The sequence below is a fragment of the Culex pipiens genome, chromosome 3 (genome assembly GCF_016801865.2).
Source record: "Culex pipiens pallens isolate TS chromosome 3, TS_CPP_V2, whole genome shotgun sequence".
Taxonomy (NCBI): Eukaryota; Metazoa; Arthropoda; class Insecta; order Diptera; family Culicidae; genus Culex; species Culex pipiens.
Window position 1 is genome coordinate 83,301,331 of NC_068939.1, and position 24,738 is coordinate 83,326,068.

Sequence of the window (24,738 nt, forward strand, 5' to 3'; positions counted from 1 at the left end):
AAATTCCAACGCCCCTTCTACAACGTTCTGCATTTCTCGAAACTCACCTGTCGTTCGGGGTCCTCGCCGAGGCTGCTCAGCAGCATCCGGTACGAGCGGGACATCAGCGGCAGCAGGTCCTCCCGGGTCGACGGCTTGTGGTCCAGCTCCAGGTCGTGGTGGAATGTGCATTTCTCGTGTCCTGTGGGAGGAGGATGGGTGTGAGCCTTAATTTGAATGCTAATTACACTTTTACAACTCTATTAGCTCGAGTTGCTGGATGCTGGACAGTGAACTAGATGAAGCTTTCACACGAATTTTGGGGGCTAGTCTATGACTAACTAAATCATGCAGCGGTGTTTAGTTTATGGTTTGGTAATTAAACTTGCACAAGCGATGCTTGCAGTTCCGATTTGTGGCTGCACGGGGATGTAAACGACAACCAGCTGGCCAGCCCTCCAAACGATGTGGGTCAGTGAGGTGGGAAATTGGCGCGAAAATGGAGATTGGTTTTGTTTATTTATTTAGGGGGTGTGCTCAAAATCAAATTTGAAGAAGGGACGGGAGTACATGTTTGTGTTAGGGTGACCGTAATCATTTAACTGTTGACAATTATCTGTTATTTTGCAATTCCAGTAAGCTAGAAATTGCATTTTTTTCCTATGCCTATGAATCATCGTTGCGGTAATTTCTACTGGAGGAGGCCTGGCCGTTAAACAAAAGTCAAGAATATCAATTTTAATTTTTGGACATCCTACCCCATCAATAATAACCGTCCTGTAATGGCCGTGAGTGCGTGCAAATGAAATCGATTTCGCAATCCAGGACTAAACAATTAAATATTCAACCACTTGGGGCCGTGTTTTATGACACGGCTGGCCAGAGATCAGCAGAAAATGGGGGAGCCTGGCTAGGGGGCGGAAGCTTAATATGGCCGGTTGTCAGATTTACATATTCATTAGAGTGGATTGTGGTTTGACTTTGCCATTGTAGTTGATGTCCGGGAATGGGTCCGAAAGTGAACACCTGCCCGTTACCGGAGGAGGCGGTTGGGGATTTGGTAGAATCGAACAACAAATTGTAATCAACATATTTGCAAGTCATAACTGTTGGACAAGGAGGCAGGGAAGCGGGGTTTAGCCCCTGGATTAGGTCTGTCTGGTGGCCTGAACAATCATATCAGCTGGTCACAGTGCCCGGAGACTGCAGCCTAGAATTGCTATAGCTTAGAACTGTGTTAGAATGAGGCCTTCTCCATCATGGTGTGTGAGTGTGTAATTATACACGGTGATTATTGAATAATTGGTTGCTGGAGTGAATAAAGTCCGGAGAATGCATCTGGGCCAGGTGCACTGTGAGCTTGTTCTAACTTGTGGTCAGTCATTGGCTTCGGGGAATAGTTTACGGCGGAATTTGTAAACTATCCTGTTTCAGTGAGTAGTAAATGGATTGCGGAAAATGTTGGAACTTAAACGAAACAATCAGTTTTCTCTTTGTACAGTTAGGATGTCCATCAACTACAGGATTCGAACTGACTGCACCAAAGCACGCTTTGTCTGGTATTGTTTTGGCCATCAACTTTGATAAATAAAATTGACAAAAATCACTCTGCAATATCGCTCATTTTTGCGCGATTTTTAATTTTTTTTTTGTTTGGATGAAACTTTGTCTATGCATTCCCTAGGCCCTAGGGGAAACATACTTTTTCTCGTACCATTTCTATTATCGTCCTATCAGCCGTTTAAAAAAATTGATCATGCTTTCATATACACTCAACCCCCGGTGGTTTGTCACTTTTTAGTTTGTACCCCGTTGGTTGGTCAAAGTCAAACTAAAAAAATGACTAACTGTCACTTTTTACACGGCGCTCACGCACACTATCCAAACAAATGTTTGACAGTATGTGTGAACTCCGTGTGAAATGGGAGTCGAACTAAAAAGTGACTTATACTGAAAAAAAAAGTACCAAATTCCTAAATTCTAGGAATTTTGCCTCCTTTCCTTATTAAGTAATCCAAAAAACCCGATTACTAAATGACCGATTCTTCGGCTCCTTTTCAAAAAATATCCCAGTTTTTTTCAGCGTTTTGGCTGTAGTGGCAAAATAAAAGAAGAAACCCCCCAATGTGATTACATATTTGGAAAGATAATTATTTTCCTACAAAGAAATGTCATGTCGCATGAACCATAGTACCTGTAATTCCCCTGAAATAAAAATGTAGCGTGACGGGACAACATCGTAAAACTGGACTTTTAAAAGGCACACTACCAAAATCGCTACAGTTTTGCCAGTTTGATTTTTAAAAACTTTTGCTCTTCTACACATTATCACAAATTAAAAAACGAATCTTTTGCTCCTTGAACTGAACGAATTGGTTGCAATTTGAGTTTTTGCCAGCCATTTCTTTTCGTGACGGGACAACGAAAGGAGCAGATTTATGAAAAAACTCTTTTCCAATTCGATGGCTTGCAGACCATATTTGGTCAATATTTTTGGCTTTTGAGGTAAGAAAACGCATTTAAAGCACATTGCAATTATTGGATCATAATAAAAATGAAATCTTTCATATTAAAAATCACATTGAAAATTGATTTGTTCGAACATTTGTTAAAAATAATAAGTTTTTTTGCGGCACCCCTTTTGGACGGACATTTCTGTTGTCACTTTTTGGTTCCTTGGACTAGCCATGGATAATTTCACAGTGTAATAAACAAGGCAGCTACCACCACGCGGCGCCACCGTTTTGAAGGAGAAAATAATACAGGTTTTTCAGACGAATTTCAATCCCGTGGTTGTGATCAGGACATGAAATACATGAAAAAAAAAACTATTTTTTAATTTAACTTTTCATCACTAATGGTTAAATTCCCAAAATGAGATTTTTGTAAATTTTATAATTTTTTAAATGCTTTTTTAATATTTTAGGGTAGAAAAATCCAAAATGAGCCATAGTGGTACAAAATCTGGTTTAGGAGATATGAATTTTTGTAAAAATCGTGTCATTTTGAAAATATCGAAAATGTTGATAACAAAATACTGAAACTCAGTTTTAAAGCAAAATTCATTTATAGACCAATAGTTTCGGAGATATCGTCAGTTGAAAATTACAGGATAATTAGGTGACACTTAGAGAAATTCATTTTAAAAGTAGCTATAACTTGAAAACGGTACATTTTATCAAACAAATTGTGAATTTCTATTCAATTGCAAATTTGATTTTGCTTTAAGGTCGTCTCCCACTTTTGGGGCAATAACTGTCAAAGATGGTTCTGAATTCAGGGTTCAAAATAATAAATTGAAATGAAGAAAATAAATACTATATGGGTAATTCTCTACCAACTCACACGAAATCGGGAAAAGTTGCCCCGACCCCTCTTCGATTTGCGTGAAACTTTGTCCTAAGGGGTAACTTTTGTCCCTGATCACGAATCCGAGGTCCGTTTTTTGATATCTCGTGACGGAGGGGTGGTACGACCCCTTAAATTTTTGAACATGCGAAAAAAAAGGTGTTTTTTTTTATAATTTGCAGCCTGAAACGGTGATGAGATAGAAATTTGGTGTCAAAGGGATTTTTATGTAAAATTAGACGCCCGATTTTATGGCTTACTCTGAATTCCGAAAAAACGTAGTTTTCATCGAAAAAAACACCAAAAATGTTAAAAAAAATTCTCCCATTTACCGTTACTCGACTGTAAAAAAAATTGGAACATGTCATTTTATGGGAAATTTAATGTTCTTTTCGAATCTACATTGACCCAGAAGGGTCATTTTTTCATTTAGAACAAAAATTTTCATTTTAAAATTTCGTGTTTTTTCTAACTTTGCAGGATTATTTTTTGGAGTGTAACAATGTTCTACAAAGTTGTAGAGCAGACAATTACAAATTTTGATGTATAAACATAAGGGGTTTGTTTAAAAACATCACGAGTTATCGCGATTTTACGAAAAAAAGTTTTGAAAATGTTGGTCGTCGTTGATCATGGCCGTTCATCGTCACCCGCGACAGACACGGACGACGAAACAAAGAGAAACACAAAAAGTAACTTTTTGAAAACTTTTTTTCGTAAAATCGCGATAACTCGTGATGTTTATAAGCAAACCCCTTATGTCTATACATCATTTTTTTTGTAATTGTTTGCTCTACAACTTTGTAGAACATTGTTACACTCTAAAAAATAATCCTGCAAAGTTAGAAAAAACACGAAATTTTAAAATGAAAATGTTTGTTCTAAATAAAAAATGACCCTTCTGGGTCAATGTAGATTCGAAAAGAACATTAAATTTCTTATAAAATGACATGTTCTAAATTTTTTTACAGTCGAGTAACGGAAAATGGGAGAATTTTTTAAACATTTTTAGTGTTTTTTTCGATGAAAAATACGTTTTTTCGGAATTCTGAGTATGCCATCAAATCGGGCGTCTAAATTTACAGTATGTAAAAAAAGTATTTACACCCCTTGGGCACTATGCACATGTGATGAAACATGTAAACAATTTAATGTTGACATAAACCTAGTACTACGTTTTGTTCAGAAACTCATGCCGAACATTTTGCTGCAAAAAGCTCATGAAAAGATGTTTTCTATAAAAAGTTATATAACAAATACTATTACAAAAATAAAAAAAGTGCAAAAAAAGTTTGTACACCTTTCGAAAAATTAACATAAATAAAGTTATTTGTTGACAAATCACCATAAATCCAGTCTCCCAACTCCAAATAGGCATCCTTGACTGATTAAAAAAATAATTTGGATTGAATATAAAGTTTACTAATTACTTAGTATAAAAGTTTATATAACTCTGGAAATTCTATATAAAACTTATCTAAACTTAATTTTGCAAACTTTCAATTTAACTAAATGTCAATATATTACCATAGAATTGCTAAATAAACATTCTGGAGTGGGTATAACACCGTTTTGGGGGTCTTTGTATCGCTAGAATAGATTTTTCGTTGGAATTTCGTACCAACCCGGAATTACGTCGTCGGAAAATCCGCCGGCATCCGAACCGGTCCACAATTCACAAGTCAACCTATGTGGCATCGGAAAGGGCATAAAATTTCCGATCTTTTGATACCCATACATCTAGGTTTTCTATAAAACCCACGTTTTTAAATACCTGGGCAAAAAGTAAGTTTGAGCCACGAGAACAAAAATTACGAAATTCCATACATTTTTGGCAGATTGCTCAAACGAAACCATAACAACGTTTCTATCGAAATACAAAGACCCCCAAAACGGTGTTATACCCACTCCAGAATGTTTATTTAGCAATTCTATGGTAATATATTGACATTTAGTTAAATTGAAAGTTTGCAAAATTAAGTTTAGATAAGTTTTATATAGAATTTCCAGAGTTATATAAACTTTTATACTAAGTAATTAGTAAACTTTATATTCAATCCAAATTATTTTTTTAATCAGTCAAGGATGCCTATTTGGAGTTGGGAGACTGGATTTATGGTGATTTGTCAACAAATAACTTTATTTATGTTAATTTTTCGAAAGGTGTACAAACTTTTTTTGCACTTTTTTTATTTTTGTAATAGTATTTGTTATATAACTTTTTATAGAAAACATCTTTTCATGAGCTTTTTGCAGCAAAATGTTCGGCATGAGTTTCTGAACAAAACGTAGTACTAGGTTTATGTCAACATTAAATTGTTTACATGTTTCATCACAAAATGTGCATAGTGCCCAAGGGGTGTAAATACTTTTTTTACATACTGTACATAAAAGTCCCTTTGACAACAAATTTCTATCTCTTCACCGTTTTAGGCTGCATTTTTTGAAAAACACCTCATTTTTCGCATGTTCAAAAATGGAAGGGGTCGTACCACCCCTCCGTCACGAGATATCAAAAAACGGACCTCGGATTCGTGATCAGGGACAAAAGTTACCCCTTAGGACAAAGTTTCACGCAAATCGAAGAGGGGTCGGAGGCAACTGCTGTGTGAGTTGGCGGAGAATTACCCATATGTAAAATGCTTCTACAAACAACACAAAGAAACCCATTTTGGATTAAAACATTTTGAATCAAGATTTGAATGTTTTTCTAAAACAAACATTGCCGTCAAATGGCCGATCGGGAATCATTCCTTGTAGAGCCTTAAAAATGATGTCCAAATTTATTTTCGTGTAACTTTTTCTTTCTGAGAAATCATATTAATAACCTACACTTTTGCCGAAGACACCAAAGCGATCAGAAAATCCCAGCCCAAAAAATCTTCAATTTTTTTTCAAATTCAATAAGAACATCTATTTTTTGATTGAAATTAGGCCCCAAAACAATCCTTAAAATTTGTTAGTAATTGGCTGTCCGCAAAGCATTTCAATTTTGTATGGGAATTTGTATGGAAAAACCAAAATTTTTGTTAACCCTGGAACGCCCAACGAATGCCCAATAGCCCGGGCAAAAAAAAAAAAAATGGTCAAATCAAAAAGTATTTGAGACTGCCCGAAAGCCCAGCCCAAATTTCAGCCCATTTGGTTGAAAACTGGCTTTCCGATACCAGAAACAAGTTTAAATGGGAATTAACCCGTAAAACTAGAACAATTGGGTACATTGCTCTGTATAAGCCTGTCGTTGAAATTTAACGATTTGGCAAACCGTTGGGTTCAAGGGGACGGCCTGGGGAACAATTCCTCTGAAGGGTGCAAGACGATCTGAGGCCTCCGGTCTTGTCTAGAAGCAGATCCATTTCGGCGTCGCCGAAATTCTCATGGTCCCAGCAAAATTTACAGCGAAAAATCAAATCACAGAAAGAAGCCTGCCTCGATCAGTGGACGCTACATGACAATCAGCCACCACTAGGCAGGAGGGTATATCCAATTTTGGCTTTAAAGTGATTTTGTCAATGATATAATAACACATTAAATAGTCAGATGTTTGTGAAAAAACACTTAAAAAACGCTAAACGTAATTTTGAAGTTAAATTTGGAGATACCCTCCTGCCACGTGGTGGCTAAATTTAATTTATTTTTTACCCGGGCTAATTTCCAACTTACTCGGACGCCCAAGCCTCCCAAAAAAGTTGAAATGGTGAATTCAACTCGTTGGTTTTTGGGCATAACTCGACCAATTAGGTCGATTCTTGTTTTCAGTGGTTTGTAAGAATGTCTAGATGATCCTAAAATTTTTGCAGAATTTGATTTGAACAAATCTGTACCTTCTGCGTCCGAAAACATCGTTCCAACTTTTTTAAAACGACAGTCTCCGCGGAATTTTCGGCGAATTCTTTTTTACACGCGAATAAAAAAGTTGGAGCGATGTTTTTGATCGCAAAAATTACACATTTGATCAAATTTAGTTCTGCAAAGTTCTAGGATCATCTAGACATCCCTACAAAGCACTGGAAATAGGGTCGTCCCGATTGCTTGAGTTATGCCCGAGATTCAGCGAGTTGAATTTACCGTTCCAACTTTTTGAGGGCTTGGGAGTTGGAATGTTAATTAGTTTTTGCAATTAATTTTTTTTTGCTAATTGAAAAATTGAAACAATGGAACCAAATTGAGAAAACTTGCTAAACCTTCCTGAAGAAAGTATGGTGCTATCTTGCTCCTGGCAAAAGGAACAGCTTTATCAAAACTGGTCTAATACGTGATTTTTATTATTTAGACCAGTTTTGCGCACAAGTTCTAGCAAATTTTCTCAATTTTAATGCCTTTATTAATTTTTTTTACTATGTTATAGTTTTTCACTTGGCAGAAAATGGAAATAATAAAAATCAAATAAGCAGTTCCAGTTTCGTCTTTAAAATACAAAAAAAAAATTGGTTATCGCAGTTTTAGCTGTAAGAGTTATTTTTTTCTCGTTTCGATAGTCTTTTCGCTTTTCGCTAGTCGATCGCGGCCGCGTAAAACATAGATTTTTTTTTTTTTTAAATATATATCTGAAAATATTTCCCGAGAATTCCGATAACAATATTTTCAGACATATGCTCTTTGGTCCAGACACAGTCAAAACGGCAATTTAATGGTTCATACGACTTTTTCAAATGAAGCTAGATTTTTTGGACCTAAACTAATTTTCCTTATAAGCCCAGGGAAGCCCCAGTCTAAATTTGAGCTCAGGCAAATAATGATGAAAGTTTCAATAAGCTTAATTTTAATGACTTGTGTGAGTTGACTTTTTAAAAAATGGTAAAATATTCTCCTTACTTCCCAACCTGTTTCAGAGCCAAACCATGACAACCATTGAAACAGGTATCTCCCTCGGCCAACCAAATAATTGATTCGATAACCTTTACTTTTGGAGTGAAGGAACCGGAACGAAACAAAACGAAACAACGAAAAAGTTAAGAATTTTCATGCTCGAAGTGATACAGTCAGTTGTGAAATCCAGTGAGCTTTAACACATCGAGCCACTTTTTTTGCTGATTATTATTTGTTATTCCTGCTTTGCTTGATGGGTCCGGATGGACTTATGTGTACAAATAAACGTCGAAAGGTGCAGCCAAGCGATCTCAAATATACATGAACAACAAGTCTTGCAATGCATTAATGGTACAAACAGTACAGTTAAACTCTGATGATTTGACTGTTTTTGTTTTGTTAGTTGAAAGTGTCAAACCATCAGGGTTTTACTTCTAGAAGGTTCATGAACTAAAAATATCACAGGAAACAACATCCATAAAAGCCTATTTGTGCAAACTTGGAATACCTGGTGTAAGAATCGTGCGCGGAGTGTTCGGGACGGATCCGTTGTCAAACACCTCACCTGAGAAGCTGGTGGTCCTCAGCGGAGCCGGTTCAGCCCGGTTCACCCCGGGACCTGCCGCCGTAGCGGTATTATCCGTCGCTGTTCCGTTGGTCTCCCCCGTCCCGTTGGCTTCCGGCGGCTGCTGCTGACCGGACTCATCGTCGAACGATTCCGACTCGGTCTTGCGCAGACTGCTGGATCGTCGGCGGGCCGCAAAGGCCGTAGTCCCACCGCCGAATCCGTTCAGACTGCTGACGGAACCGTTGCCGAGGCTGGAGTTGCTCCGCGGGAAGTTGGTGTCGTCAATCTCCTGGTTCAGCACGTCGGCGTCATCCGAGATCTCGTAACGACTTTGGTTCATCGTAGCGGAAGCAGAATTACACAATACCCGAGCAATAGAACAAAACACTTTCACTTTTCAACTTTAGAGTCACGAGCGACACGAGGAACCGATGAGCTATGGACAAAAACACAAAAAACGGGGTAGTGACAATCTAATCGTTACGAAGAGGAGCGGCGAACTGTTGTTGTCGCGAAGGCTGGACGTAGACACAGAACAAGCCAGGAGGGACTCAGTTCAGGAGATCAGCGCAGGGTGATAACCGAAGCATGGCTGAGAGTGCACTGTGGGACGAAGCCGGGCGAACTCACGATCGATCGATTGTCGGGTAAAGTGAGTGGAAGTTGATCGTTTCATAGACAAGCAGAGGAGATTGTACTTGTAGGAATGGAGTGGTTCTCGAATTGAGTTTGAAAAAGGCTATGTTTGATTGTTTGTGATGGATTACTCGAGTCATGATTAATCTGTTTGTTGTACAAACCATAAATTCTAAGCAATTAGCTGTGTAATGGTTATTTTTAACCATCTAAACTTTGCAGCCTCAATTTTATTAAACAAAATATGGTGCTCAGATGCTCGTACAAATAAAAAATCTTTCTTGTTTTTAAATTTAGGCCGTTGCAAATATTTTTCCAATTTTATGTTGCCCCCCCCCCCCTTCAAAATTTGTCCGAAAAATCAGGGGGGCAAAAAAAATATTTTTTCAAAAATATTCAAGTTTTAATGAAAATAGAAGTTAAATCAACTAATCATATTTAGCATGTTTGGGCTGGATTAAAAATATTTTGATTTTTTTATGAAATTTCAATGCACAGCACCGCAAAAACTTTCTTTTTCTCAAAAAATAAAATTTTCGTCAGTATTTAGATATTTTGGAAACTAATGATTGCAAAACAACTGAACACTTTTTTCATTCAAATGTTGAAACCATGGCCTGTAAATTCAATTTTTAAACTTTTTTTATTTTTTTGAACTTCAATCTACCGCTTACGAGGCGGAAGCGTTACCACTATAGAATTTTTTTTTAAATGATTAAACATACCGGACTCAACTCGTAACGGGTTTCTTTACATATTTTGATCATGTTTTCAATTTTTTCAGCAGCAGGGCAGATTTTTATAATAGATTAGGTCCTTGATTTGCGGGACCCTATCTATTTTAAATGACAGAAAAAAAGAAATATATTAAAACAAAATGGCTTGAAATCATACTAAGTTTGGAAAAAAATTGGTATAGAATAATAAAAGCATTCTCAAACGCCCTAGGGGGGTAACTTTTGCCCCGAATCACAAATCCGAGCTCCATTTTTCGATATCTCGTGACTGAGGGGCGTACTGAAATTTATGAGTGGCGTACTGAAATTTATCTTTTTTTTTAATTTTAAATTACAAAAATAGTTATTCTGCAAAATTTGTTACTCGATTTAATGTTTAGACACACATTTTATGGGAAATTTAATGTACTTTTTGTATCTGAGCAGTTCTCTACGGAATCAGTCTATTTTCTTTAACTTTAATTTTTGTATTTTTTGGGTGAGACTCGGAAAACATCAATTTTCTTGTTTTTAAACCTTTGCATGGCAATATTTCAGCAACTTAGGGTCGTATCAACAAAGTCCAAAAATGCAAAATATATAGAATTTTCTCAGCTCTTCAAAAATATTTTTTTCAAAAGTGGGCAAACATGGGCACTATTTTTCAAAAATCAATAACTGCGACTATTTTGAAAAAAAGTTACATAAAAATGATTATAACTTGAAAACGGTACAATTTATAAAAGTTTCACTGCAGTACTTTTTGATTGCAAATTCAATTTTACATCGAAAAATAAATTGAAAAAAATTTGCGATTACATTATATCCAATATTTCGATTTTTTGAAAAAAAATTGTATTGATTCAAAAAATCATAACTCGGTCAAAGATTTTTTGCCCATTCTGTAAATTTCTGAAAAGATGGCATTTTATGTGCTCTAAAACATATAAAAAAAAAAAAAAATAAATTCAAAATAGTGTTTTTTGCAAATCAAGTTTTAGTGACAAAAAGTGAAATTAAAAATCACCAAAAAAAATTTTTACCGTGCATCATTTTTTTTTTCAGTGTAGTCCATATCCATACCTACAACTTTGCCGAAGACACCAAATCGATCAAAAAATTCCTTCAAAAGATACAGTTTTTTGAATTTTCACATATCATTTTTGTATGGACAGTTGCCAAATTTGTATGGAAAATTATATAGACAACTTAATGATGCTTCTTTGGGCATACCGAAGGATCTAAAAATGTTTCAGCCGGATTAAAAAATACAAAAAAAAACGAATGAACGAAATCTCTGAAAATTGCTCATCTGCAATAACCGAGAGGAGTATTTTTTCATCTAGAACAAAAATTATCATTTTAATATTTATTTCGAGTTTTTTTACTAACTTTGCAGGGTTATTTTTCAAGAGTGTAACAATGTTCTGCAAAGTTACAGACAATAACACAAATTTTGGTATATAAACATAAGGGGGTTGCTTGTAACCATCATGAGCTATCGCGATTTTACGAAAAAAAGTTTTGAAAAAGTTATTTACTTTTTTTGTTTTTCTTTGCTCCGCCTTTCGTGTCTGTCGCGGGTGACCTTTATATTACAATATTTTTGTAATTGTCTGCTCTACAACTTTGTACAACATTGTTACACTCAGGGCTGTGGAGTCGGAGTCGGAGTCGGAGCCGGAGTCGGTGGAGTCGGGTCTTTTTGGGGACCTGGAGTCGGAGTCGGAGTCGGAGTCGTCAAAACTCGAACAGCTGGAGTCGGAGTCGGAGCCGGAGTCGGCTAAATTTTATGAGCTGGAGTCGGAGTCGGAGTCGGAGCCGAAGATTTCTGATAACCCGGAGTCGGAGTCGGAGCCGGAGTTATCTTAAATTCAACAAAAAATATGTTTTTTTTATTGTTCAGTATTTCCTATATAACAGCTTAATTTACAAAACAACTTATATTTTTAATTGACTTATCAGATGCCATTATGTATTTGAAGCTTTTTATTGTGATTGAAAAGCTCTAATTGTGTTATTACACTATAATCACTAAATGATAACCTCTTACCCAAGTATGTAGTATCATAATTCAAAAAATAATAAAAAAATATTGGTTATGTAGTCAGACTATATTTATGTTCCCTTTCAATTCAAATTTGACCAAATTTCATCCAGTTGTTTCTGAAAAAAGTACAAACAAAGTCATCTTTTACCCAGATAACGAATGTCTTAGAGGTTTAAGTTAAATCAATTTTTAGGAAAAAATTACGAGGTACATAAAAAGATTATAAATAGTAATCACTGTTTTTGCAGATCGAAAAAGAGTCACTGACAGTTTAACTTTTGTAACAAATAATCAACGATTATAACAATCTCGCATTTTGTTTATAACTGAGTACAAGAAAATCAAAGTGTTGCATTTAAAATAATTGAAACTAACAAAAAATGTCAAAAGAAGTTTCAACAAATTTGAAATAATCATTAATTGTTGATGTTGATGTTGATGTTGATGTTGATGTTGATTTTAGTTAAACTATTTTGATTTATTTTTCAAATATTATAAATAAAAAACACAGAATCAAAACATTATCAACTGGTACGAATTTTCTCATCTGTATGTCTTACGCCAATATGACGGAAGGTGATAATCATTGCAAATCAATGTACCTTAAAAAATGACCTAGAAAATATTTTACTTGTGGATATTTGTTTTTTATTATATTTTAAGTTTTTTCATATATTTTGATGGAGGCGCAAGATCATCCATAAAGCTTCGTTTTAGGTGAAGATTCACAAAGTATCGTGCACCTCCTTTTTAATGAATATAAAATTTTAAAATCAAAATAAATTAAAAATTTCCAGGTTAAAATATTTTCCATGTCACATATATTTGAAAAGGACATCTTAAGCGTCCTTTCCACGAAGAAATTGTTTAGATACATTGATTTGCAATAATAATCTCCTTCAGCCATGGCGTGATGTCCATGTACATCTATAAAACAAAACAAAAAAAAAGTTTCGTTTAAAATTGTCATTTAAAAAACAAGGTGCCTGTCACTGTGCTTCTTACAAATGTCAGCCTGAAAGTGAGCAAATTGAATTTTAATGTTCAATAGATCATTATGACCAGATTTCTTTTAGTTATCCATTCAAAAATAACAATTTAATATTTAACTTTATTAGCCTTGAAAAAAATATTTTCAAATTTAAGGTTAAGCAAGTAAATCTAAATTTACTTACAAAACTGTTCTTCTCAAAATGCCTCTAAAACTGAAGAAATTTTTTGATTTCTGTTTCCATAACGTATAAAACTTGTAACCTAGAAACTTTTTTCCGTTTTTACTTTACTTTACTTTTACTTAACTTTTTTTTTTTTTTGAAAAAAACATGACACTTAGAGAGTATTTAAATAATCCTATTTATCAATGTTTTAAAGATAATTAACTAATAATAGTTAACTAACTTTTGAAACATTTAAAAACATGTGGAGTCGGAGTCGGAGCCAACCATTTGTTGAAAGCTGGAGTCGGAGTCGGAGTCGGAGTCGGAGTCGGCTAGAGTTGGTAGGCCGGAGTCGGAGTCGGAGTCGGAGCCAACCATTTGTTCAAAGCCGGAGCCGGAGTCGGAGTCGGAGTCAGCTAATCTGAGAAAGCCGGAGTCGGAGTCGGAGTCGGAGTCGTTTGAAATATGACCCGACTCCGCAGCCCTGGTTACACTCTTAAAAAATAACTCAGCAAAGTAAGAAAAACACGAAATATTAAAATTAATATCTTTATTTTAAATGCAAAAATATCCTTCTTGGTTATTGCAGGTTCAAATAGAACATTAAATTTCCTATAAAATTACATATGCCAAAGAATTTTACAGTTGAGTAACAAAAATTTTTTTTTTGTATTTCTTTCGATGATTTTTTTTCGGAGTTTTGAGTATGCCATCAAATTGGGCGTCCAAATTTAACATTAAAATTCTTTTGACTCCTAAGTTCCATCTCATCACCATTTCAAGCTGCAAATTATTGAATATTACGTATTTTTGGCATGTTCAAAAATAGAGGGGGTCGTACCGCCCCACCATCATGACATATCGAAAAAAGGAGCTTGGATTCGTGATCAGAGACAATAATTACCGCTGAAGACAAAATTTCACGTAAATCGAAGGGCAACTTTTCACAATTTCGTGTGAGTTGGCGGATAATTTACCCAATACAAACATCATATTTGGCCGAGAGTCGTAAAATAGCTCAAGGAACAATTTTCAGCTTGTGAAGCTAGGTTTTTAAAAAAGTCTAATATTCTGCCCAAGTAAGTTCTAATTCAGTACTAAATTAACACTGGAATGCTTTGAAGTTAATTCACTATTTACGACATTTATTCACTATTTGGCATTAATTCACTTTTTACCAATGCTGATAATCGATGAATCAACGTCATCGATGTCGTTGATCGTTGATTTAAACGTAATCGTAATCGCAGCCATCGTTGATTTAATCGTCAACGTCAACGGAGTCGTTGATTTAAACGGCGTTGATCAACGCGTTGATTATCGATAATCAACGAGTTGATCAACGTCGTTCTTTTATAGTTTTCTAGAGTTTTATGAGGAAAGAACGATTTTTTCATAAATGTATTGATTGGGAAACATTCTCAAATAGATGTGACATGGTTGTTCGGGGATCCGGGTGTACCAAGAGGACCGAAGTGACCGGATTTTGAACCGTAATTTAAGCCCTAGCTAATTGCTGGTCACTTCCATCTCCACTTTGGTTCCCAAGTCCAACCAGGATTTTTCTTATATAAATGACACCGAGGACGGACTATTGGGAATCAAGATATGGTCGGATTAACACCGGAATTATTGTTCCGGCGGGTTCAGTAAGAGTCTCGCGTGGCTAAATAACGACAGAATTTGTTTTTCTATGATACAATACTGAATTGACCACATGACTCATGTTCCAGAACCCAAATTGAGATCGGCCAAGATGTCAAACTTCGTGACATACCGGAGTAGCCTACTGTTGGTGATCAATGAGTTTCGATCGAACCCCAAGAGATAAATCTTCCATGTGGTGCCGAAAAGCGATCGCAGTAGGTCATAAATATTTTGTTAACTCTTTGAATACTAGCATGCTGCAGGAAGCTACTCCGGTCTGTCATGAAGTTTGACATCTTGGCCGATCTTAATTTGGGTTCCGGAACATGGGTCATGTAGTCAATTCAGTATTGTATCAAAGAAAAACAAATTCTGTCGTTATTTAGCCACGCGAGACTCTTACTGAACCCGCCGGAACAATAATTCCGGTGTTAATCCGACCATATCTCGGTTCCCAAAAGTCCGTCCTCGGTGTCATTTATATAAGAAAAATCCTGGTAGGACTTGGGAACCAAAGTGGAGATGAAAGTGACCAGCAACTAGCTAAGGCTTAAATTACGGTCCTCTTGGTACACCCGGATCCCCGAACAACCATTTCACATCTATTTGAGAATGTTTCCCAATCAATACATTTATGAAAAAATCGTTCTTTCCTCCAAAAACTCTAGAAAACTATAAAAGAACAGCGTTGATTAACTCGATGATTATCGATAATCAACGCGTTGATCAACGCCGTTTAAATCAACGACTCCGTTGACGTTGACGATTAAATCAACGATGGCTGCGATTACGATTACGTTTAAATCAACGATCATCGACATCGATGATATAAACGCCGTTGATTTCAACGATTAACAGCATTGCTTTTTACGACATTCAAAATGTGTTTCAAAGCATTTCATGTTTATAAACAAAGTAACCCAACGGGATGATAGTAAGTTTTTCTCATGAACCAGAAACTTGGAACAGCAGAAAGGAAGTCTTTATTAATGTTCGATACAACAATCACATCGATTAAAACTTTCAAAACAAACAAATAACCGCAACGTCGATAAAGCAGTATATTTTAGTTCAAGCTATCGGTGAGGCATTAAATCGGCATCACTGCGCGCCACTTGAAATATTTTCCAGGGAAAAGTGCTGATTTAATGTTTTGAAGCCAGTGTTGCGATTTTGAGCGCTCATTCGCTCATGAGCGAGCATTTTTGCTCATTCGTGAGGAGGAGCGCTACGCGAGCTGGCTCACGTTTGCTCGCGCTCATTTTTGCTCATTGAGCCAAATGAGCGGTATTTGTTTACCTGTAACGGGTAAACGAATGAACTTTTTTTTCAGCAGAGCTTCGAGGTTGTTTTTTTTTTTAATGGAGGCTGGAATAGGCTAATATTATTGAAAAAAGATATTTTTCATAATTTTCGTTTTGGAGCTTGTTTTGGAGTCAGAATTAAGGTGGAAAGGGTACATCTTCATGTCAGAAAAATGCGTAATTTTACCTCTGAAAATGTGTAATATTACCACTTTTTGGTGTAATGCCACTTTTCAAGTCTAAATTGAGGTAAAATTACATCATAAAAGAGGTAATATTCAACATTCCAAAATTACACCTTCCAAATGTACACTATTTTTTACTTCTGTAGAAATAATTCGATTAATAAAAATAAAGTTGGCAAAAGAAAAACACGTGAAAGTAAACTTTTTAAATAAAGCTGAAAAGTATCTTTTAAGGAACACAAAAATGTTTTAGTGTTAATACGTTACGTCATTTTTTAATTCCTGGGCATCTCATCTTATTTAATCAATTATTTGTAAATAATGTTGCACAATAAATGTCAAATCTGTGTCACCCCAGTTTACGGTAAATACATGTTTTAATATAAAAAATCGATTGCTATCCTGTTTACAGCTTATTTGACCTAAAAATTCCGTTCCTTGAAAGTTTACTCTAAATTTGAAAGCTAAATAAGCAAAAAGAGTGTCTGGAATTCTAATAAAATTAAGACACCTTAATTGCGAATCAGCCATTTTTCATTTATCGGGCATTTAATCTAAACTAATTTTCTTAATTATCAAACTCTGAAAAAAACAATAAGCTGACAACATTAGATGAGTTCATGTCCCTTTTTCGCGATGAAATTATCTTCAAAAATGGCAAAAAATGCGTTCATGTTCCTTTTTCGCGATGAAATTATCTTCAAAAATGGCAATCCAATTGGCCTGTGCCAGATTCATAAACAATACTAAAAATTTACCTACTTTACTGATGAGCGCTCATTGAGCGCGAGCGCATGCGATGAGCTACCTGTTAAGTCCTCATGCTCATGAATGAGCGAGCACGGCTTCTGGCTCGCTCGCTCATTCGCAACCCTGTTTGAAGCATTATCTGCTGGTTTTAAATGCAAATATAATGCCGATTTAATGTCGCAATTTAGTGCCTCGCGGTTTTTTGGGTGGGTACTAGCGTGATTCACGGATATATGGAAAAGACAAAAGTGTTTAATTTCGAGCGCATCATCGGGAATTTTGAAGTACTATGACCCCAGGAGCTAGCCTGAAAATTTGAGCTCATTTGGTTAAGGTTTAGTTGCTCCAGTTTTGATCTGGTAAAATCTATGAAGTTAACAAGGAACAATTCCCGCTCTTGCTCAATTTGAACATTCAAATGGTCACGTCGTTTCGAATCGATTGTTTTTTTTTTCTGGTAGCAGTTTGCATTAATGCGACGAGTGAATAAGTTCCACTAGTTTGCAAGTTTTAATATGATCAGAATCAATAATGCAAAGCATTCTAAAGAATTCACAAATAAAAATAATTTAGTCGATAACACTTAAATCATTCTCAATTGATGCTAAACTTGATGGTGACGCACGGTATCTTACTACAAGATATCCACCACGTAACTCCATGCTATTCCGTCCTGCTTGCACGATTTTTCACTTCATTAAACACGTTTCGCTAAATTCAATACAGCAAGCCTCATAACTCCCAGAAGTAAAGTCTAACTGATTGCTTACTTCCACGAACCAAGTCGACACAACATCCAACACCATCCAACAAAGTGTCTATTGTCGTCCTCCACGCTGCTGTCGTCAATCGATTTTCAGCTAAACTCATTGAATCCACTGCCACCGATAGAGTAATCCATCATATCACAAATTCAAATGCAACAGGTTTTCCACTGCTCTGTTACATATAACTCCCTCTCACCAATCCCTCTCTGTCGCACTCTCTGGGTTCTGGCCGCCAAGCCTTGTTGACGAATGTCCGCTCCTCAGCTAAGAGGGGAGGAAGGGAGCGGGAAAAGCACTTTTCAATGACCAACTGTTGCTTGCCGTACGACGGCGCCACCTGTTGCCTGTCTCACCTTGAACCAGCTTGGCCGCGATCAATGGCAATAAACGCGCAATTAGCTACGAAACTAGTTCACTTCTGAGAAATCAACTTGTGACGTTCGGCTTGATTGGCAAAAAGGAATGGCAACAGCACAACTATACTGCTACTTGGTATTCAGAAAAGTTCGCTGCTCTTGAAAAACACCCCACAAGGACGACGCACAACTTTGAAACGGTTCCGTTCAACGACTGTCCCAACTGTCGACTGCCGTCGATAAGAATCCGTCCTCAACGAGAGCTGACGTACACATTAACTTCCACACCTTCCTGAAAGAATCGACAACACAAACACGGAAACGGCACGCGCGGCACTCACTCGAAACAAGCCTAATTAATGCCACCAAGCCCGATATCGATCGTATATCGCTGTTTAGGGCCAGCTGAGCTGAACTGCTGAGCTGCTGCTGTGAAAGAGGTCTAAATTTGTGCACCCAAGTTGACCAACTGAAAAGTCACCGCTCGAGGCGCCCGCATTTATACACACATACATTCGGACTGTGCTGTGCTGAGACAGTGTTGTCGGAATAACTGCTGCTGGCGCTCTTAGGGAGCACCGAAAGAGCAGAAGAAAAAATCGGCAGGTCGGTAGGTGCGGTGGTTCTGTTGTGGGGTTTTGTTGGAATAAGAGAAAGGAGCGCACGCAGGGCAGTGTTGCCGACTTTGCTGGAACATTTTTGGTCAGGAAACCACCCGAATTTTGCAAGGTGTAAGTTGCTTTCAAATGTGTCTTCGATGTTGTGCAAACAAAAACAAATGCAAACTGTATTTGAAAACATTGATTTTAAGCAATCGGAACAATGATTCAAACACAATCAATCGTAGGCGATTATGAATCAGTTTGGAGTGACAACATGCTATCGGGGTCTGTCTGAGCTAATTACATACTAGCTGATCGAAGAGAGAGGAAGTGCAAAAGAGAGAGCATTCAGTAGTGATTAGTGTGGTCGTGACAAACGTTAGGAATTTATCAGAGCAGGTTTGCGTTGCGTCTGATTTGTGCTCGCAAATAAAGCGGAGGATTTTAAGCATTCAAGACTCTTGGTTTTGCATGAATATGGGTTATTTCTAAAAAAACATTTGATAAATATGGGTCATTTCACTTCAAACGTATTATCACTCGAAATCAGAAACAGGATTTCCATCGAAACCAGACCACCGCGTAATTTTTTTAATTTTCACATGAAGCTCATATTGTAACTAAAGTTTTGACCTCAACGTCATGCTTCTAAAAAAAAATTTCATAGGTGTTCTGATTCAATCAATTTAACCACAGCAAAAAACAGTTGAATTTTGGAATGTTGAAATTTTGGTAGGTTGAATATTACCACTTTTTTTGAGTAATATTACTTAAAAAATGTATAAAAATGCGAACCTGATGGATATTCACCAGAAACTGATGAATATTCATCATTTTCTGATGTAATATAACAAATTTGTTTTGACACAAAATCTTTCACCATTTCCTGATAAATATTACCATCATTTTTTTCTGTGAATGCTTCTGACCAAATTTAAAATATTTCGTAAGTGATGCTTTATTTTACAGTCCAGACTCGATTATCCAAAGCCTCGATTACCCGCAGTTTTGAGTATCTAAAGTTCGATTATCCGAAGGTTTGTATGGGACTCAAATTCGAGTTATGTGGCCCCATTTTCGTCAAATTTGAATAGTTGATTGCCTATTCAATTACAAAATGCATTTATTCAATATTTCATCACCGCCATTTTGGATCAAAATCACTTTAGAGTAGCTTTGAGGTGATACATAAGCTCAACAATCAAAAATCAGAAAACCAAAAATACAAAAATTTCGTGATTCCATTATACGAAGTTTCGATTATTCGAATGAAATTTTTCTGAGGCCTTCGGATAATCGAGTCTGGTCTGTATACAGTACAGGTGCAAAACGTTTTTTTAAATGATTTCCAAACGAACAACAACAAATCATCGTGATTGTGCTATCTTGTCGCACGTCGATTGTGGGCCAAATTTTGATTTTCACAGATCCCCAAAATTCGATTACAATTCTGAGATATTCAACAAAAAACCCCTTGCATTGTCACTCTTCTTAATATGAAAGAAGTTTCGATTTAATCGTGCTATCTTGACACACTCTGAAAATTGCTGCAAGTGCCAAAGGGAATTTAGTCAGAAGCAGTTTGACACACGTACATGCCCGACTACTGTAAACATTTTCAATTATAACTCGGGACTCCTGCAACCAAATTCAACCAAACGTCGCGACGACGCGTCGTGACAATGCACAGAATGGTCAGCCAAACAAAACGTGTTTATAATTGTTTACATTGCGTACTCTATTTTTGTTTATTTAAGGTCAAGCATTAAAACGCGTTTTTCTCGGATCACCAAAAAGTGACGTGAGTGAAAATGGAGAATTGGAGGAAATCTGAAAAAGGAATTTTTATATGAGTCAAAATCTTGTAGGACTGTGTGATTTGAAAGCTTAGCATACGATTCCCTCGACTTTGTATTGTGGGTGAAGTATACATCAATATAGTTTAGAAGCCGACTTCTGGTTCTTGTAAATGTGTTAACCGGATAATTTTTCATTTTTATGAGGTTTTATATTCTTCTTTAAATTTTTTGCGAGCTTATCAAATTTGTATCCTGTTGTCAACCGATTTTAAAATCAATTTCGTATCTTTTGTAAAGTTCTAGTTTCATTCAGCAAAAAAGTTTCGTTCCTCAATACCTACTCTGCCCATGTCCGCATAAATGTCCCATACGCAAAAACAGCAAGCTGAGAATAAACGCATTTGAAGTTTGTCCCACATATAAGGCTACGTGTTAAGTTTTCATGAAAAAAACTGGATTTCCTCCCGATTTCTAAGACAAAAGACTGGATGATATAGGCTTTTCTGAAAATGCTTATGGGACAATCAGTTGAATTGATATGACATTGTCAAAACATTATTTGAACAGTTCTCTTCCAAATTCTATTTTGAATTTATGATTTTTTGACCATATTTGGCTTTTTTTAAAGTTTTGTAAAATAAGGATGTATTTAGGATGAATTTTCAACGTTTTCATTATCCATTGATTTCATAAAAAAATCATTTTGTTTCATCGGTTTCTTCATACATAAGAATTGAAAATGATGAGAATATTCGAATATCCGTACCTTGAGATGGGATTTTCTGATCAATTCGGTGTCTTGAGCAGTAGTGATTTGGAATTTTCGGAAAACAATGATACACGGAAAAATATCCTCAAGATATTTTATTTCACTTTTTATCACAAAAACTCGGTTTTGATAAACTTTATTCCATTCGATTTTTTTAATCATTTTTGATATGACAGAGTTGACCAAAAGTGTAAACTTTTGAGCTAGTGCATTAGAGACGTTTTAATTCGGCCAACTTATGATTTTCTTTTTTTTAGAGTAATTTTTAGAATACTTCGATAAAATACTCGAAAAGTTTATTAAAGCATTTCTGGATGTTTTTTTTATATATAACTATATATAACTATAACTTTTCCCAAGACACACTAAATTGAACAGAAAAATTCAAGTTTTAGTTTAATTGGGTCCTAAAATGAAGCTTAAATTGCTGATATTATTGGTTACACCGATAAAGCTTATTTTTCTGAGTACAATGACCCTTTTGTACGACTACAAAGAGTCTAAAATGGATTTTTAAATCAATTTTGAAAAATTAGCCTCGCGGTCCTTCTTGACAGAAAAGCTTCTACTTGACAGCTCGTTCCAAGGGGACCATAGTTGATCTATCGAAAAAATGTTGTCCTGTCAAATTTTTTTTTGCATTAAAATGAAAAAAAGTGATCAGAAATGGTTTTTAATCGTGATTTTTTACCGTTGCACAGTGGGCGAAATGGAACCCAAAATCGGACTTAATTGAACGCGGCTGGTTCCCTGGCATGAAAAATAGAGTTTTTTTATGTAAAAAAATCCGGGAAATCGATTGGTGATGATTTCATCCACCGCACGAAACGGCAAAGGATCCATTTTGCCCCAATTCCCCATTTTTTTACACGTTTTCTTGAAAATCGGTCTGTATTTAGAGCGGAGGCATTATGCGGCCATCCAAAATGCACTTAACTTATGTGAAAATGTCCCAGAAATCCAGTAAAAATAACCACTTTCACCGCAAAAATCATCTAGGGTCCATTTAACCCCAATTCCGCTATAAAAGCATTTTTGGCCGTTTTCAAATGTTAGGTCAGATTTTAAAAATCTGAAAATATTTTTATCGTGAAGATCAGACAATTTTACATAAGAATGACGATTTGCACTTGATAGTTTGACACATTTATGTTGATAAAAATAAAAATTATGTAAAAGGCAGTTTATTCTGCGTTTGGGAAAATAGGCCCAAAACTGATTCTTCAATCATTTTATTTAGTTTAATTTCTATATCAACATAAATGTGTAAAACTATCAAGAGCAAATCGTCATTCTTATGTAAAATTGTCTGATCTTTACGATAAAAATATTTTCAGATTTTTAAAATCTGACCTTACATTTGAAAACGGCCAAAAATGCTTTTATAGCGGAATTAGGGTTAAATGGACCCTTATTGATTTTTGCGGTGCAAGTGGTTATTTTTACTGGATTTCTGGGACATTTTCACATAAGTTAAGTGCATTTTGGATGGCCGCATAAAGCCTCCGCTCTAAATACAGACCGATTTTCAAGAAAACGTGTAAAAAAATGGGGAATTGGGGCAAAATGGACCCTTTGCCGTTTTGTGCGGTGGATGAAACCATCACCAATCGATTTCCCGGATTTTTTTACATAAGAAACACTATTTTTCATGCCAGGGAACCAGCCGCGTTCAATTAAGTCCGATTTTAGGTTCCATTTCGCCCACTGTGCGTTGTACATAAAAATTTACATAGGGCTTTAGTACCCAATTCAAAACAAAAAAATATAAAATTAAAAATTGCGAAATAAAATGCTATGGATAACTGCTTTAAAGTTGCACTGAGCCTTTTTTACGATTTAAAATTCTACTTCCAATCGAAAAAAATATTTTGTGATTTTTTGGATAAATTATCCTTATCATTTTTGATAAGCTGATTGGTGAAAAACTTATTGATGGAAAACAACGTCTTTGAATGTAGATATTAGGATGTAACAAAAATGACTTTTTGGCGGGCATTCAGGGGCTGGTTCTGGTGAGTGTCCTGAGCCCAAATCCCAAATATGAGCTTGGGCCAATTTTTCGAAAAAATGCCAAAATTTGAAGGCCTGTACCAAGCTCTAGGATGCTCAAAACTTCAAAGTTATATATACCAAAACTTGCGCAAAGATCTGGCCTACACGCCAGTGATGTTTTTGGCAAACGCATTGTTGGCCAAAGTGCCTCAAAGATGGACATTTTTGAAAAAATGTATTTTTACGGGTTAAATCCCTTTTAAAATTGAAGGGCGGAGCGCCAGCTCCTGTTACGTCCAATCAAGCTCATATTTGGAATTTGGGCTCAGTACGCCTACCGGAACCAGCCCCTGAATGCCCACCAAAAAGTCATTTTTGTTACACTCTAGTAGATATTGAAGTCTTGAACCGTTTGCCATTTCATCTCCTTTATTTCCTTTTTATTGGCAACAACAATTGGTACTTTTTTATCTGGAAAACAATTCCCATAAGTCTACACTCAAACACACAATCCGCAAATCTTCCAACACTGCTCATTTTATCAGAAAATCACGGCTCACGTACGATTCCCGAGAGTTTTCATTCTTCACAGCATCAACCATCAGAGCTTTATTCCAAGCATGTCGCCCAGCTATGCTGGCAAAGCCCTTCTGGGGCCAGTTTGAGTGGAGGAAGGAAGCTGCTTTCCGGCAACACATTTTCTCTCTCTTTTGCTCTCATTCACCACAACGGTTTGCTGCTCATTCGCTCTCATTCACTCTCTCCCCAAAATCGAACTTTTACTTTTCGAGGGGGGGCTTTTTGGGGAATTGGGTTTGTCTGCTTTTGGGTGGTGATTCAGCACACAGCCGGGGAGGGGATTTTACGCCTACGCTTGAATGGACGGACTTCCCAGGTTCGGTGTCCACATGGTAGGTGACATTTGTGCAAGCGTCGTTGATCAAATAAGAGCGGACGCGTGAGTGCGAGTGTCTCAGAAATCACGTTGATTGATAGCGTGAAGTTAATCGATGGAGCTTGGATGTTTTTTGTTTGCTTGAATTGATTTCGTGACATTTGTGGAACGATTAACTCGTGTAGCTTTGATTAAAGATTGATTTTTGGAACCACCCTGAGCATTTCGTAGAATTGTTGAATCGCAATCCAACGCTCTCGAAGAGGGCTCTTGAAATCATGACAAAGATTCCCTCTTCTTGTAACACAATCGATCTGCGCAGTTCATTCTTGTTGAATGGGGTATGCTGGATGGCATTCACAATTGGAAAGCTTTTAGGCTTTCTCTGTAGAACTAGAGATGAAAC

The 24,738-nt window shown here is 36.4% G+C and overlaps 1 protein-coding gene across 5 annotated transcripts in view; it reads right to left on the reverse strand.

Annotated features, from left to right (window-relative positions):
* LOC120423185 (GTP cyclohydrolase 1) overlaps nt 1–24,738 on the reverse strand; it is a 49,014-nt gene that overhangs the window by 17,548 nt on the left and 6,728 nt on the right. The window contains exons 1-3 of one of the 5 annotated variants that reach the window (XM_039586885.2): nt 18,614–18,728; nt 8,645–9,140; nt 48–181 (exon numbers count right to left, since the gene is read on the reverse strand). In XM_039586885.2, coding sequence (XP_039442819.1) covers nt 48–181; nt 8,645–9,044 — 534 coding nt within the window. In that variant the 5' untranslated portion in view covers nt 9,045–9,140; nt 18,614–18,728. Of the gene's footprint in view, nt 1–47; nt 182–8,644; nt 9,337–18,269; nt 18,546–18,613; nt 18,729–24,738 lie in introns of those variants that run through there. The other 4 variants (XM_039586884.2, XM_039586883.2, XM_039586886.2 and 1 more) reach the window with 4 other exon arrangements.